This window comes from Anguilla rostrata, chromosome 12 (genome assembly GCF_018555375.3).
Source record: "Anguilla rostrata isolate EN2019 chromosome 12, ASM1855537v3, whole genome shotgun sequence".
Taxonomy (NCBI): domain Eukaryota; kingdom Metazoa; phylum Chordata; class Actinopteri; order Anguilliformes; family Anguillidae; genus Anguilla; species Anguilla rostrata.
The window spans coordinates 25,300,841-25,312,809 of NC_057944.1; the positions used below are offsets into that span (position 1 = coordinate 25,300,841).

The following is an 11,969-nucleotide window of genomic DNA, read 5'->3' on the forward strand; positions in this document are numbered from 1 at the left end:
AACCTTTTACTGTCACTTTATTGACTTTTGGTTGGTCACTAACTCTTCCATCTCTGTAGCAGAAATTGCATGCTCTCGCTCAGCCATTTGCTTCCGGGTCAGGGGGAGGTCATCATCAGGGTGAATCAGATGAGACAAACGCTGTCAGCAGAAAAGAAATAATGGCACGGATCTTGATGAGCATTGTATATCTACAGAGAGAGAGTGTGTGTGTGTGTGTGTGATTGGATAAAACACTGTAGGCCCTGGGTAAGGGGGTTGGACTGTGGGAACAGGGCTAGCTCCCAGAACAGCTGGGGAGACAGAGGTTCTGGGCCTCACCTGTCTGAGAGTGCCAGTGCTGAGGGAGAGCTTGACCAGGCTCCACCCTGGAATCAGTACAACAGAGGAGAGGGCCAGCAGCCAGCCCAGCACGTACGCCCAGTCTGGGTACACATACCAGCGATTAAAGGTCAGGGGCTGGTACTCCACCACAGAGAAGATGAAGGATCCCTACGGGAGAGGAGTAAGAGTGGAAGGTTTTATAAATGTAACACGCCATACTGCCATTGTGTCATAAAAGTAGAATTAACATGAAGCTGTCTTTTAAGCAGGATTCAATTGTCAAAACTGGTTGCATAGTTATGTAGTAAAAAAACATTTACTATATGTATATATATATATATATATATACATTTCTGCAGCAAAGTTAATTGATTTTCATTTCTCCCTGCTTTTACTTTAAAGGACATAAATGATTTGCCCTCTACATGAGTGTCTGTGTGTCCCACATTCAGGCCAACAAAGTAGGCGCTCAGTTTAGTGTCCAACAACAGTGGCTCCTCTCGTCTTGACAAAGAAACACACAGAAACACACACCAAATCAGCGCACTTGCCTATTATTAAGTTGAGTTGAGTACATTGGTTGTTAAGTAGGCAAACTTTTTGCAGAATGTACTGTACAATCCCAGGATGATATACTTATTTCCACGGTTTCGGTGAGTATATTTGGGAGCATACTTTTCAGGAAGTGAATGGCAGCAAATATGATGTCTGGCGAGTTGGAGAGATGCTTTGTCTCTGGATGTCCGTCAATGGCGGTGAGTCAAACTCACCAGGGTCACCAGCGGTGTGATGTAGAGCCAGCAGAGCTTAAAGATGAGGCAGGGACGCTCCCCGGTCATGTCCTCAATCACATCGACCATGCGCTCCGCCCCTGCTCGAGGGACACACAGGAATGGTGGTGAGCATTGCAGTGTGTATAAAGTGAACCTCCACTGAGAACAAATCAAACTCAAAAAGCAGAGATAAGGAAATCAAGAATATCTCTGATTTCATTCCGGTTTCAAAATAGCTTCCTTTTGTGTAATTCACATTTTAAAAGGTTGCAGGCTTTGTTTTTTTATGCAAAATGGAGCAGTTCATTATGGGATTGCTGTCTGTTTGGCTCAAAGTCTCTCCTTTTGAAGGGGTTTCTCACTGTTTGTGTTTTATGCAGGGGTGTGGTTTTCACGGTCAGTAATTTGCATTATTGTGTTCGCTTTTACCTGGATACCTTTGTTTAAAATCAAATCAGTGATTGCTCCAATGTGTATATAAGCCCAACCTTTTTAAACAAAAATGGCAAAATAGGCAACTAACTTTGAAACCTGCATTATTTATAGATATTCTACCATTCTCTGCATGTTTCGTTAATGTTAACTATTTTTCCTTTCTTTGGCAGTGAAGGTCATTTCCAGTTAAAAGGCATTTTGTGCATCTCATTTTCCATCTTTTTTCTTATTGGTTGCATTGACATACCAGGGTAAAATGCTTTTAACCAGGGTCTTGGTTTTTTTAAGTATGCTTTCCTCTGCCTCAAAGGGCACCTTCAGAAGTTTTATACATTTTTAAAATTAATTTTATGCAAAAAGGCATTTTCATTTCCTCTTCCTTACATTGTGAGTACATTGTATCAGTTCTTGTTCATAACCCGTTTACATTTGGTGCCAATTTTTTCTTTATTTCCACAGTGTTTTTTGGAAGGTATGCTGCTTTGTGCTAATGAGTAAATATAGTCACATTTCTTCCTATGTAAAAGTCCACTCACCAAACAGCCAGCCCATGGCCAGGACCTTGAACACGCACAGGAAGAATACACAGGCCCCGTTAATGGCATAGTAGTCGTAGAGCTGGAACACATACATCCCCCCCTAGTGGACAGCATGGAAAATGACAAGGGCAGATGTAAGGGGAAAGTATGGTCAAGAGATACTGAGGAGATTTGTGCTTTGTGTGAACCCTGGAATTGCAGTTATGATTAGAATTATGCAGGTTTTAATTATTTCATATAGGTCTTTAACCTTGAATGAGGTAAAAAAAAAAAAAAAAGTAAAATTTATTATTTCTAGCAACATGCAGGAAGTAATAAATTTGTAGTAATTATTGTAGTAATTTGTAGCAAGTTTTAACATCTGTGTAATCTGTGTAGGTCACAGTGATAGGAGGAGCCAGTGATATCCTCTGGGTAAACTGGCAATACATATTGAAATGTATTTCTTTCTCTCTCTAGCTGTCTTCTCACCTGTGTGACCATCACCAGCTGCAAGACAAAGCAGGTGAGGCAGAAGAGCAGGAGGAAGATCTCTCTGTGCCCGGCCCTCCGCAGCACCGTTGGAAACAGGTCCTTCATTGTTGTCATCACCCCCTCCATCGCCACAAACTGATCGACAGACAGATGGATGCCCCAAGGTTCACCAGAGAAAGGCAGGGAGAGAAAGGGAGATGGAGGGAAAAAGAGGGAAAGAAAAAGGAAGAGAGAGAGAGAGAAAGATGATTGACACAATAATGTTTAATTACTGAATTCCTGCTTGTGAGAAACTATCCACAAATACATTTTTATTAGCTATGAAATGTTGTCTAGTTAGCTTGGCAGGTAATCTTGTTGTGATCTCCAATGACCCAGCATCATGCCTTGCTAGCTCAGTACAGCTTTACTTCATGTTATGCAAGAACCAAACAGGAAGGATCTAAAGGTGCGCAGTTGTAGTGCTGGCAGTTTCACAGACTGAGCAGCCAGGAATGGTGAGCTGCAGCCAGGTGACTGATTACCTGTGTGTCCAGGCCCAGCAGGATGATCATAATGAAGAAACACACGGCCCACAGCTGAGGTAGGGGCATCATTGCTACTGCTTGGGGGTACGCAATGAATGCCAGACCAGGTCCTGGGAGCAGGGAGCAGAGGAGAACATGGAGGTGATGGGAAAGAAAGACCAGAAGAGAGTGAAGGAGACAGAGAATGAATGGGAGAAAAATAAATGATCCAATAGTGTTTACTCTTCCTCCCCTTCTCTCCCAGGTCAGATTCCCTCTTATTATATTTGCACATTTTAAATAATAAAAAGAACAGTCAGAGACAAAGGCCAAATCTTAGGCTAACCAAAACCAGAAGTTTGGAACATCATTAAGAAGAAAGAGAACACTGGTGAGCTCGGACATCATAGAGAAACCAGTTACCCTGACTACAGTGAAACGGCAACTAAGATCTGTTGGTCTAAAAGGATGTGTATCTACAAAAAAGCCCTTGCTACGTGCTGTTAACAAGATGAAAAGATTGATAAAAGGCAGATGCACATCCATTCTGATCATATGTGGACACCTGACGTCCAACATCTCATCCAAAATTATGGGCATTAATATGGAGTTTGTCCACCCTTTGCTGCTATGACAACCTCCACTCTTCTGGGGAGACTTTATACTAGATGATGGAGCATTGGATGTCAGGATTTGCTTCCATTCAGCCAGAAGATAATTAGTGAGGTCAGGCACTGATTGGGTGATTAGCACTGGCTGGCAGTTGGCTTTCCAATTGATCCCAAAGGTGTTGGATGGGGTGGAGGTCAGGGCTCAGTGCAGGCCAGTCAACACCGTTCTTCTCACTGGAATTAAGGGGCCTAGCCCAAGCAATGTACACACACCCTAACCGGAATTGTCCAACTGCAAACATGCACAAACCCCCTTTCCAATTTGGGAGAGCTGGGACACCATGGATCTCCTCAGAAACACGTGCTGTCCAACAGCTGCTTATTTTCACGTAGAAGACCACTGCTAAGCTCACGCAGAGCAGCGTCGGACGAAGAACAGTACCTGATTCTGCCACTTCCTCAATGGCGACGCCCTGCTCATGTGCCATGAACCCCAGCACAGAAAAGACCGCGAATCCCGCCACTACACTGGTCCCGCTGTTCAGCAGGCACAGCCACAAACAGTCCCTGCAGAAACACCACCAGGGGGGTAAAGGAATTTGCTGACCTGTCCTTGTTTTTGTATTTATTTTCTTTCAAAGTGAAATAAATTAAGTGTTTGCTGCTAATTGTCTTCCTTTATAAGTGTGGGTATCTCTGGATTGCACTGGATGAAGGTATAAATGTGGATATCTTAGTATTGCACTGAAGAAAAGATAAATGTGAATATCTTGGTACTGAACTGGACAAAGAGTTGCATATTTATGTTTAAGCACCTGTCATCTTTTCTCTGCATTTCTGCCCTAGTGTACTGTGGGTATGAAAGGGCCTTACTTGTAGCAGTTGTTGTTATATGTGTTGTAGCTACCCAGCACAGTCAGAGTTCCCGCTCCAAGACTGTAGGAGAAGATGATCTGAGATCCTGCCTCCATCCACACCTGCAGTGACATCACAAACTGAACACATTTGAGCTGATGTGGCTGAAAACATTTGTTTATATGTTCCCCTATGGAGTGAAATAAGGAAAGATACATTTAGCTAGGACAAGGCGATGGGGCACTGCCTAACATATGCTGATGTTACGGAGTTCTTACCTGTGGATCTGTCAGGTGGGAGGGGTCAGGGTACAGGTAGAACACCACCCCCTGCAGAGCTCCAGGTAGAGTTAGCCCTCGTATCAGCAACACCAAAAGCATCAGGTATGGGAAAGTAGCAGTGAAATAAACCACCTGGTGTGAGAGGGAGAGAGAGAGTGAGGGCCTTTCACAGTCATGTAAACATAGATCATTTTGAATCCCTTGGCACTTAATAAACCCATTCTGACTAAAGCATGAAAACAGTATGCTAAGAAAACAGACCACAGAGGTCATTCTGTTTGGTGTAGAAAGAAGACATTTTGTATGGGTATCATAAAGGCATGTTAGTACTTACAGTAAGCTCAAAGCTTATGTTTGGGACAATGTATAGAAATACATTTTAATAAAAGCAAATAATCTGCATCTTGAACACATGTACATTTTTTAAATTATAAATCTAAAATTGTGGAGTACAGAACCAAATAAAGAAAAACATATGTCCTAAACATTATGGAGCTCATTGTATATAAAATATACTTCTTGAAAAAGTTTCTGTTTATCATGTCTTAAATAGTAAAATTCACTTTATCATTCAATATTTATTCAGAATGTTATATTCTTATGGAAAAAAACCTACATATTATTGAAGTTCCACTTGTTCCTAGTCCAATGATACCAAACATAACATAACTTGTGTAGTTTATCAGACACAACCATTTTTTTATCATACTATTTCACCCCGGAGAGCAGGTTCTTTTACTTTGGTACACTGAGATTCCAGATATGCACAAGAAACACTTGTGAAAGGAACATATGAACAGTCACTCTTTGTAGAGGTAGCCCAGGTAAGGACATTCTGTGCTTATCTCTCTCAGTAGCTCTGAGACAGACCTTGCCTGTAGACTTCACCCCCTTCCAGATGCAGAAGTAGCAGATGACCCACATGATGATGAGGCACAGAAGCACCTCCCACCTCAGACTGCCCACCTCCTCAATGCCCCCCGAGATCGCCAGCACACGTCTCCTGGGGGAGGGGGGGAGAAGGAAAGAAAAAGAGAAACATGAGGGGAGAAAAGGGAAGTAAGTGGAGAAAGAGAGAAATAATATTTTTTACTTTATTTATACTAAAAATGTTCTGCCAGTTAACTTACATTTATTCCCATGTAGGAACCACAATGCTCTGCATGCCCCTTGCACCCTAGCCCTACCATGTACACAAATAATGGACATTTTCTCTTCTTATTGTTCAGAAAGTATTTCACTAGCATAAATGCCACAAGGTGAGGCTAGGCCAATGTGATCCATTTCCACATACATCTGTAAACTAGGCTAATATGGCCCTACACATCACCTTATTTATTAGCAGACACCTTTATTCAGAGCAACTTACACTTTTTCCATACATTTATACAGATCCATATTTACATAAGTAATTAAAGATAAGTAGATTATGTAAAGACTTGAACCTGCAGCCAAGTTTCCTAGTTCCCTAACCCCGAGGTCTGTACGAGGTGCAATCCTACAGAACTCAGTCACCAGACTTACTCCCAAAACTCGGTGGCTGCAGAGGATGAGTTGTTGGGCTGTTGGGTCCAGTTTGTGTTGAGGTTTTTGTTGGAAAGGTCCACACAGTGATCTGAAGCACAGAGAGTAGGCTTTCCTAAATCATCGAAACAGACTCATCGGACGTTGCAGGTGAGTGACAGGCCATTTTAAACAGTCATGACTGTCACTCCAAACATTCTCTTATTGTTTCTGGTTGTCTGGTTTTCTGATATGCAGACAGCTGTTAATAAACCAGCTCTATATTATGAAAAAATTACAAGTGTTAATACATGTGAAAATACAGTCCCCTCCAAAAGTATTGGAACAGCAAGGTCAATTCCTTTGTTTTTGCTATACACTAAAGACAAGTGAGTTTGAGGTCAAAAGATGTACATGAGATGACAGATCCGAATTTCAGCTTTTATCTCGTGGTATTTTTATCTAGATTTGTTAAACAACTTAGAACATATCACCTTTTGTATCAGACAACCCAATTTGTAGGTGAGCAAAAGTATTGGAACATGTGACTGACAGGTGTTTCTTGTTGCCCAGATGTGTCCTGTTAGATTGATTGGTTAAACAATAAATAGTTCTGAATGTCTACTCTTGGTTTTAGCCTTGGGTTTTGCCTGTGAAAACTGCATTTGTGTTATAAAAGATAAACTAACATGAAGACCAGAGAGCTGTCTTTGGGAGAAAAGCAAGCTTAGAAAAGAGGGGAAATCGATCAGAGCCATTGCACAAGCATTGGGGATAGCTTGTACGACAACTTGGAATGTCCTGAAAAAGAAAGAAACCGCTGGCGTACTGAGCAACAGATATCGAACAGGTCGACCAAGGAAAACAACAGCAGTTGATGACAGAAACATTGTGAAAGCTGTGAAGAAAAACCTCAAAACATCAGTCAGTGACATCACAAACAATCTCCACAGGACAAGGGTGAAGGTATCTCAATCAACTTTTCGAAGAAGACTTAGAGGGCAGCAATATAGAGGCTATACCACAAGATGCAAACCACTCATCAGTAGTAAGAATCGGAAGACGAGATTACAATTTGCAAAGAAGTACAGAGATGAGCCACAAAAGTTCTGGAACAAAGTTTTATGGACTGATGAGACCAAGATTAACCTCTACCAAAGTGATGGAAAGGCCAAAGTGTGGAGAAAGAAGGGATCTGCTCATGATCCAAAACATATAAGCTCATCTGTGAAGCACGGTGGAGGAAGTGTCATGGCTTGGGCTTGCATGGCTGCTTCTGGAGTGGGCTCACTAATCTTTATTGATGATGTAACTCATGATGGTAGCAGCAGGATGAATTCAGAAGTCTACAAAAACATTGTGTCTGCCTACTTACAGAGAAATGCATCAAAACTAATTGGGAGGAACTTCGTCATGCAGCAAGACAATGACCCAAAACACACTGCCAACACAACAAAGGATTTCATTAGGGAGAAAAAGTGGAAGGTTTTAGACTGGCCAAGTCAATCACCAGACCTTAACCCAATTGAGCATGCATTTCACCTCCTGAAGATGAGATTGAAGAACCCCACCGAAACAAACAACAACTGAAAGAGGCTGCAGTAAAAGCCTGGAAAAGCATCACAAAAGAAGAATGCAACAGTTTGATGATGTCAATGGGTCGCAGGCTTGATGCAGTAATTGCAAGCAAGAGATATGCTACCAAATATTAAGTGTTATTTACTTTCATTTACTTAAATACTCTCTGTTCCAATACTTTTGCTCACCTAAAAATTGGGTGGTCTGATACCAAAGGTGCTATGTTCTAAGTAGTTTAACACATCTAGGTGTAAATACCAGGAAATAAAAGCTGAAATTCTGAACTCCTGTCTCATGTTCATCTTTTTATCTCAACCCCAAATGTATTCAGTGTATTGCAAAAACAAAGGAATTGGCCTTGCTGTTCCAATACTTTTGGAGGGGACTGTATATATTTAATATTGACATATTACAAGTGTAAAGAATACATTTTGAAAGCATTGCAAAACAAATTTTAAATAATTGTGTATTCTGAAATACATCCATGAAGCAGGCATATGATCACATATGAATGTTTCAACCTGAAATACCCACATATATCACACATACTGGCATGCACAGGCATCACAATAATAAGTTCCTCATATTTAACTGATCTGAATTTGCCGTACAATTTTTCCTGTCTTTGAAGGAGTGGGACTGCGATACCCAAAGGAAATGGGGGTTCTTAACCTACCCAGTATAACTTCAAGACAGGCTTTATGCCTGTATGCACCATGGATTGTGGGTGGAGCAAATGTCACCTGTATTTCAGGTGTTATTACAGTCAGCCCAGTGTAGCTTAGAGACAGGCTCTGTACCTGTGTCCTCCTGTATGTACTGCAGGTGGAGTTATACCTCTTACACTGCATTTCAGATTTTACCTGAGTTCCAGGTGTTTGAGCAGCTGGCCCAGGGCAGATGTGAGCTGAAGGAGAAGTAGAGGTAGAAGAGAGCCCAGGCCAGGATGACAATATAACACATGCAGGCGTAAAAAAGGATCATCTGGCCCGCATAGCCAATTCCTGAGACACACATACACACAGGCACACAGACACACACATACACACATATACACACAGGCACATAGACTCAATTAGCAACTGACAGTGCCAATCATTAGTTTGAACGACTACTTAATGCAGTTACTGGTTGTGAACATGCCTGCTGTGGTTTCTCTTAGTATTTGGATTCCTGATGGTGACACTGATGCCTTCTGCTTTGAGAGACACTCTGGATTGGAGTGCCTGACAACTGCTTGTAATATACTGTAACTATTTCTCCCTGTGTGATGGCCCCATTTCCCTGTAAGAGTAAAGTCCACCAGTGCACTTTTGTAGCTCTGCATTTTTTATATGCCTATAGAATTTAGGGATTTGCATGTAAGAACAACTGAACTGAACCCCTGGCTGCATGGGGAGATTTGTACATGGACTGAGAGGCAGCTGCTCTAAGGGCTGGGCCACAAAGTCTCCCCTCTGCTCATACCTGGTGAGCCTGTCTCTTCTCTCCTTCACCCCCTATTGTGATCTCAGTTTTACCCATTTGATGAGACGTTTCTGGCCTCTCACCCTCAGCCAATGGGCACAGTTTCCTCCAGCAGGTGACGCCCCCCTCCTGGGTGTACTGTCCCATGGCAGTCTCCAGCAGGAACAGGGGTATCCCACAGGTCACCGCAAAGAGCAAATACGGCACAAGGAACGCTCCTACAGACACACCCACACACAAAGGGAACATTTGAGATAAATCTTCAATCACCAGCCTCCGACAGTTATGTGAACAAAACCAGATATGTTTACTTCCAGGCAATCAGTAATCTGTGACTGTGTGACTCTGTGTGCTTGGGATGTTCCCATAATGCAGTTCTATCTGTTATGTAACATGTACACATACAGACAGAGCACTGAGCACTGCACCATCCAGAAACAAGAACTATGTAAATCAATGCTCATTTAGTACTTATAGGTACATTAAATATGTAAATCAAACTAAAAGTCCATATTAAGTCTCAAAAAACTCATTCACACACTAATTTGCACTCATCAACACTCTCACTCATTTTATTCACAGTCTCACTCATGATCACTTACAGTCATACACTCACTCATACTCACTCATACACTCACTCATTTACTCACTTACTCACCGCCGCCGTTCTTGTAGCAGAGGTATGGGAACCTCCACACATTTCCCAGCCCCACTACGTCCCCCGCCACCGCCAGGAGGAACTCCACCTTACTCCCCCACTGGCCCCTCTCCTCCAATGGCCTTTCAGCGGTCTCCCTTTCCATCTTCATCCCGTCTTCCTTCGTTCCTCACTCTTCGCCCTTTGTCTAGACACAGCAATCTTGAAACAGAGGCTGATGTTTTACCCACTGACTGTCTGACACGTTCTTACATGTGCACGGTGTATCTGTGATGCTGGGCCAAGTTACCAATGAGTGACAGGGCCATGGTAAAGAATAGCCATCACGGTCTGTGGCAGGTCAAACTGTTATCTGAAAACATTATGTATAAAGTGAGCTAATCAGAAACTTTATTTTTTCAACAATTTTTTGTAGTGTGTAAAGATTACATTCTGTAAATAAATGCTTTCATTTAGATGTGGGAATCAGTGTTTCAGAGCAAAGTGAAACAATGGTTATTTCCATAAGCAATCTGAAACCAAAATGAAAGGAGGATCACAAACATTGCCTTCCTCTTGGTCTACAAGGACAGAACCACTCTGCAATGAGCAATTCAGTGATTTAGTGTCTTATTTTTGACTTTCAAACATCAGATATAATTTAAAGTCCTTTTGTGTAAAACACTTTTTCATTCATATGTTTACTGGTGAATTATTTTGTAGATAAAATTGAGTTGCCCTTCCACATCTTTCATTACAGCATACTAAGGATGTGGTAGAGTAAAATACTCACTGACATCTGAATTGTGGTCATCTGTGCTGTTGATGAGTGGCTGTGCTGAGGACCATGTTTGTGATGCCAATTGTCCTTGCCCTTATAGTGACCAGGCAAAACAAGTTATATCCATGTAAGAGATTTGTTTCTGCAGAAAAAGTCCAGCACCTACACACAGCAATGTGGATAAGTCTGAACTGAGGGGCAGGGGCAGTCCCTACTCTATATAATGAAAAGGTACTAACACTTGATTGGCTTTACTAATACCATGCATAATTGTAAATCTGGTGTGTTAATACATAAGCAAATTGCAAATTCAACAAGGACAATTATTGTTTATGTCTAACACAAATCATGAATGCTGAATAGGCATGCAGTGACCTCCCTTATCCAACATACTCAGGCTACATAAATATGCTCCAAATTAGGAACCAGTATTAAGTTATTATTTAGTCCTCCATAGAACCGAGCCCAAAGTTTCGGCTTTGGAGTTTTGGAATGTGTCTTCTTGTGGTATGTTTAGAAAACACATCGCAAATGATTGACTGCATGTTGTTTGTATTTTGATAAAATTTGGAGTGAAATAGCTACTTTTATAAATGATGGCTGTACAGTGGAAAGCCCAAGTAGGAAGCTATGAAAGAATCTTGTAAGCTATCGTGATAGTCTGGCAATAGGCTTAAATTAGTTGTGGATGCCTCTCGTCAGAGTAGTGCTTCCTTTCCCGGTTTCAGCTGGAACACCACCATTTCTTGTAAAGGAGCCATTTACTAGAAATCAGACCAGGCCAAATTCCAAATGCATGGTTTGGCAGGTCTTTCTCTGGGGGAAATGAACTCCCTTTGTCAGTGCAGTCTGTAAATGGCGTTCATGTATTTTTTCAGGACAACAAAACACAATCCTAGATAATAATGAAAGAAAAACTTGCTGTAAAGCCGGTTTCTTCTGTGACCTCTGCAATATGTGATTTCCTATATGAAATGTAAATAGCTAGTGAAAATAATTGCACATATGCAGTGGTCTAGATATTTACTGTACTGTAAAGATTTGAAAGTCTCAGTAATACATTTGGGCCACATGAAATCTACAGGTGTTTTTATATTAAACTTCTCTTGGTTAGTCTGTTTTGGGAGCACAGTTGGGCCTATTTGGAGAGTCACATGCAGTGCTGTCACTGTGCTGTGATACAGCATCATTTCTTAACACACACA

The 11,969-nt window shown here is 41.6% G+C and overlaps 1 protein-coding gene across 2 annotated transcripts in view; it reads right to left on the reverse strand.

Moving 5' to 3' along the window:
• Window positions 1-11,969, reverse strand: part of LOC135235906 (sodium- and chloride-dependent GABA transporter 2-like) — a 14,044-nt gene continuing 2,075 nt past the window's right edge. Inside the window, exons 2-15 of one of the 2 annotated variants that reach the window (XM_064301923.1) lie at window positions 10,005-10,205; window positions 9,430-9,564; window positions 8,743-8,883; window positions 6,323-6,413; window positions 5,669-5,801; window positions 4,796-4,930; window positions 4,536-4,639; window positions 4,105-4,229; window positions 3,070-3,182; window positions 2,543-2,680; window positions 2,069-2,093; window positions 1,095-1,195; window positions 322-492; window positions 1-141 (exon numbers count right to left, since the gene is read on the reverse strand). In XM_064301923.1, coding sequence (XP_064157993.1) covers window positions 13-141; window positions 322-492; window positions 1,095-1,195; window positions 2,069-2,093; window positions 2,543-2,680; window positions 3,070-3,182; window positions 4,105-4,229; window positions 4,536-4,639; window positions 4,796-4,930; window positions 5,669-5,801; window positions 6,323-6,413; window positions 8,743-8,883; window positions 9,430-9,564; window positions 10,005-10,155 — 1,692 coding nt within the window. In that variant the 5' untranslated portion in view covers window positions 10,156-10,205 and the 3' untranslated portion in view covers window positions 1-12. Of the gene's footprint in view, window positions 142-321; window positions 493-1,094; window positions 1,196-2,068; window positions 2,172-2,542; window positions 2,681-3,069; window positions 3,183-4,104; window positions 4,230-4,535; window positions 4,640-4,795; window positions 4,931-5,668; window positions 5,802-6,322; window positions 6,414-8,742; window positions 8,884-9,429; window positions 9,565-10,004; window positions 10,206-11,969 lie in introns of both variants that reach the window. The other variant, XM_064301922.1, reaches the window with a different exon arrangement.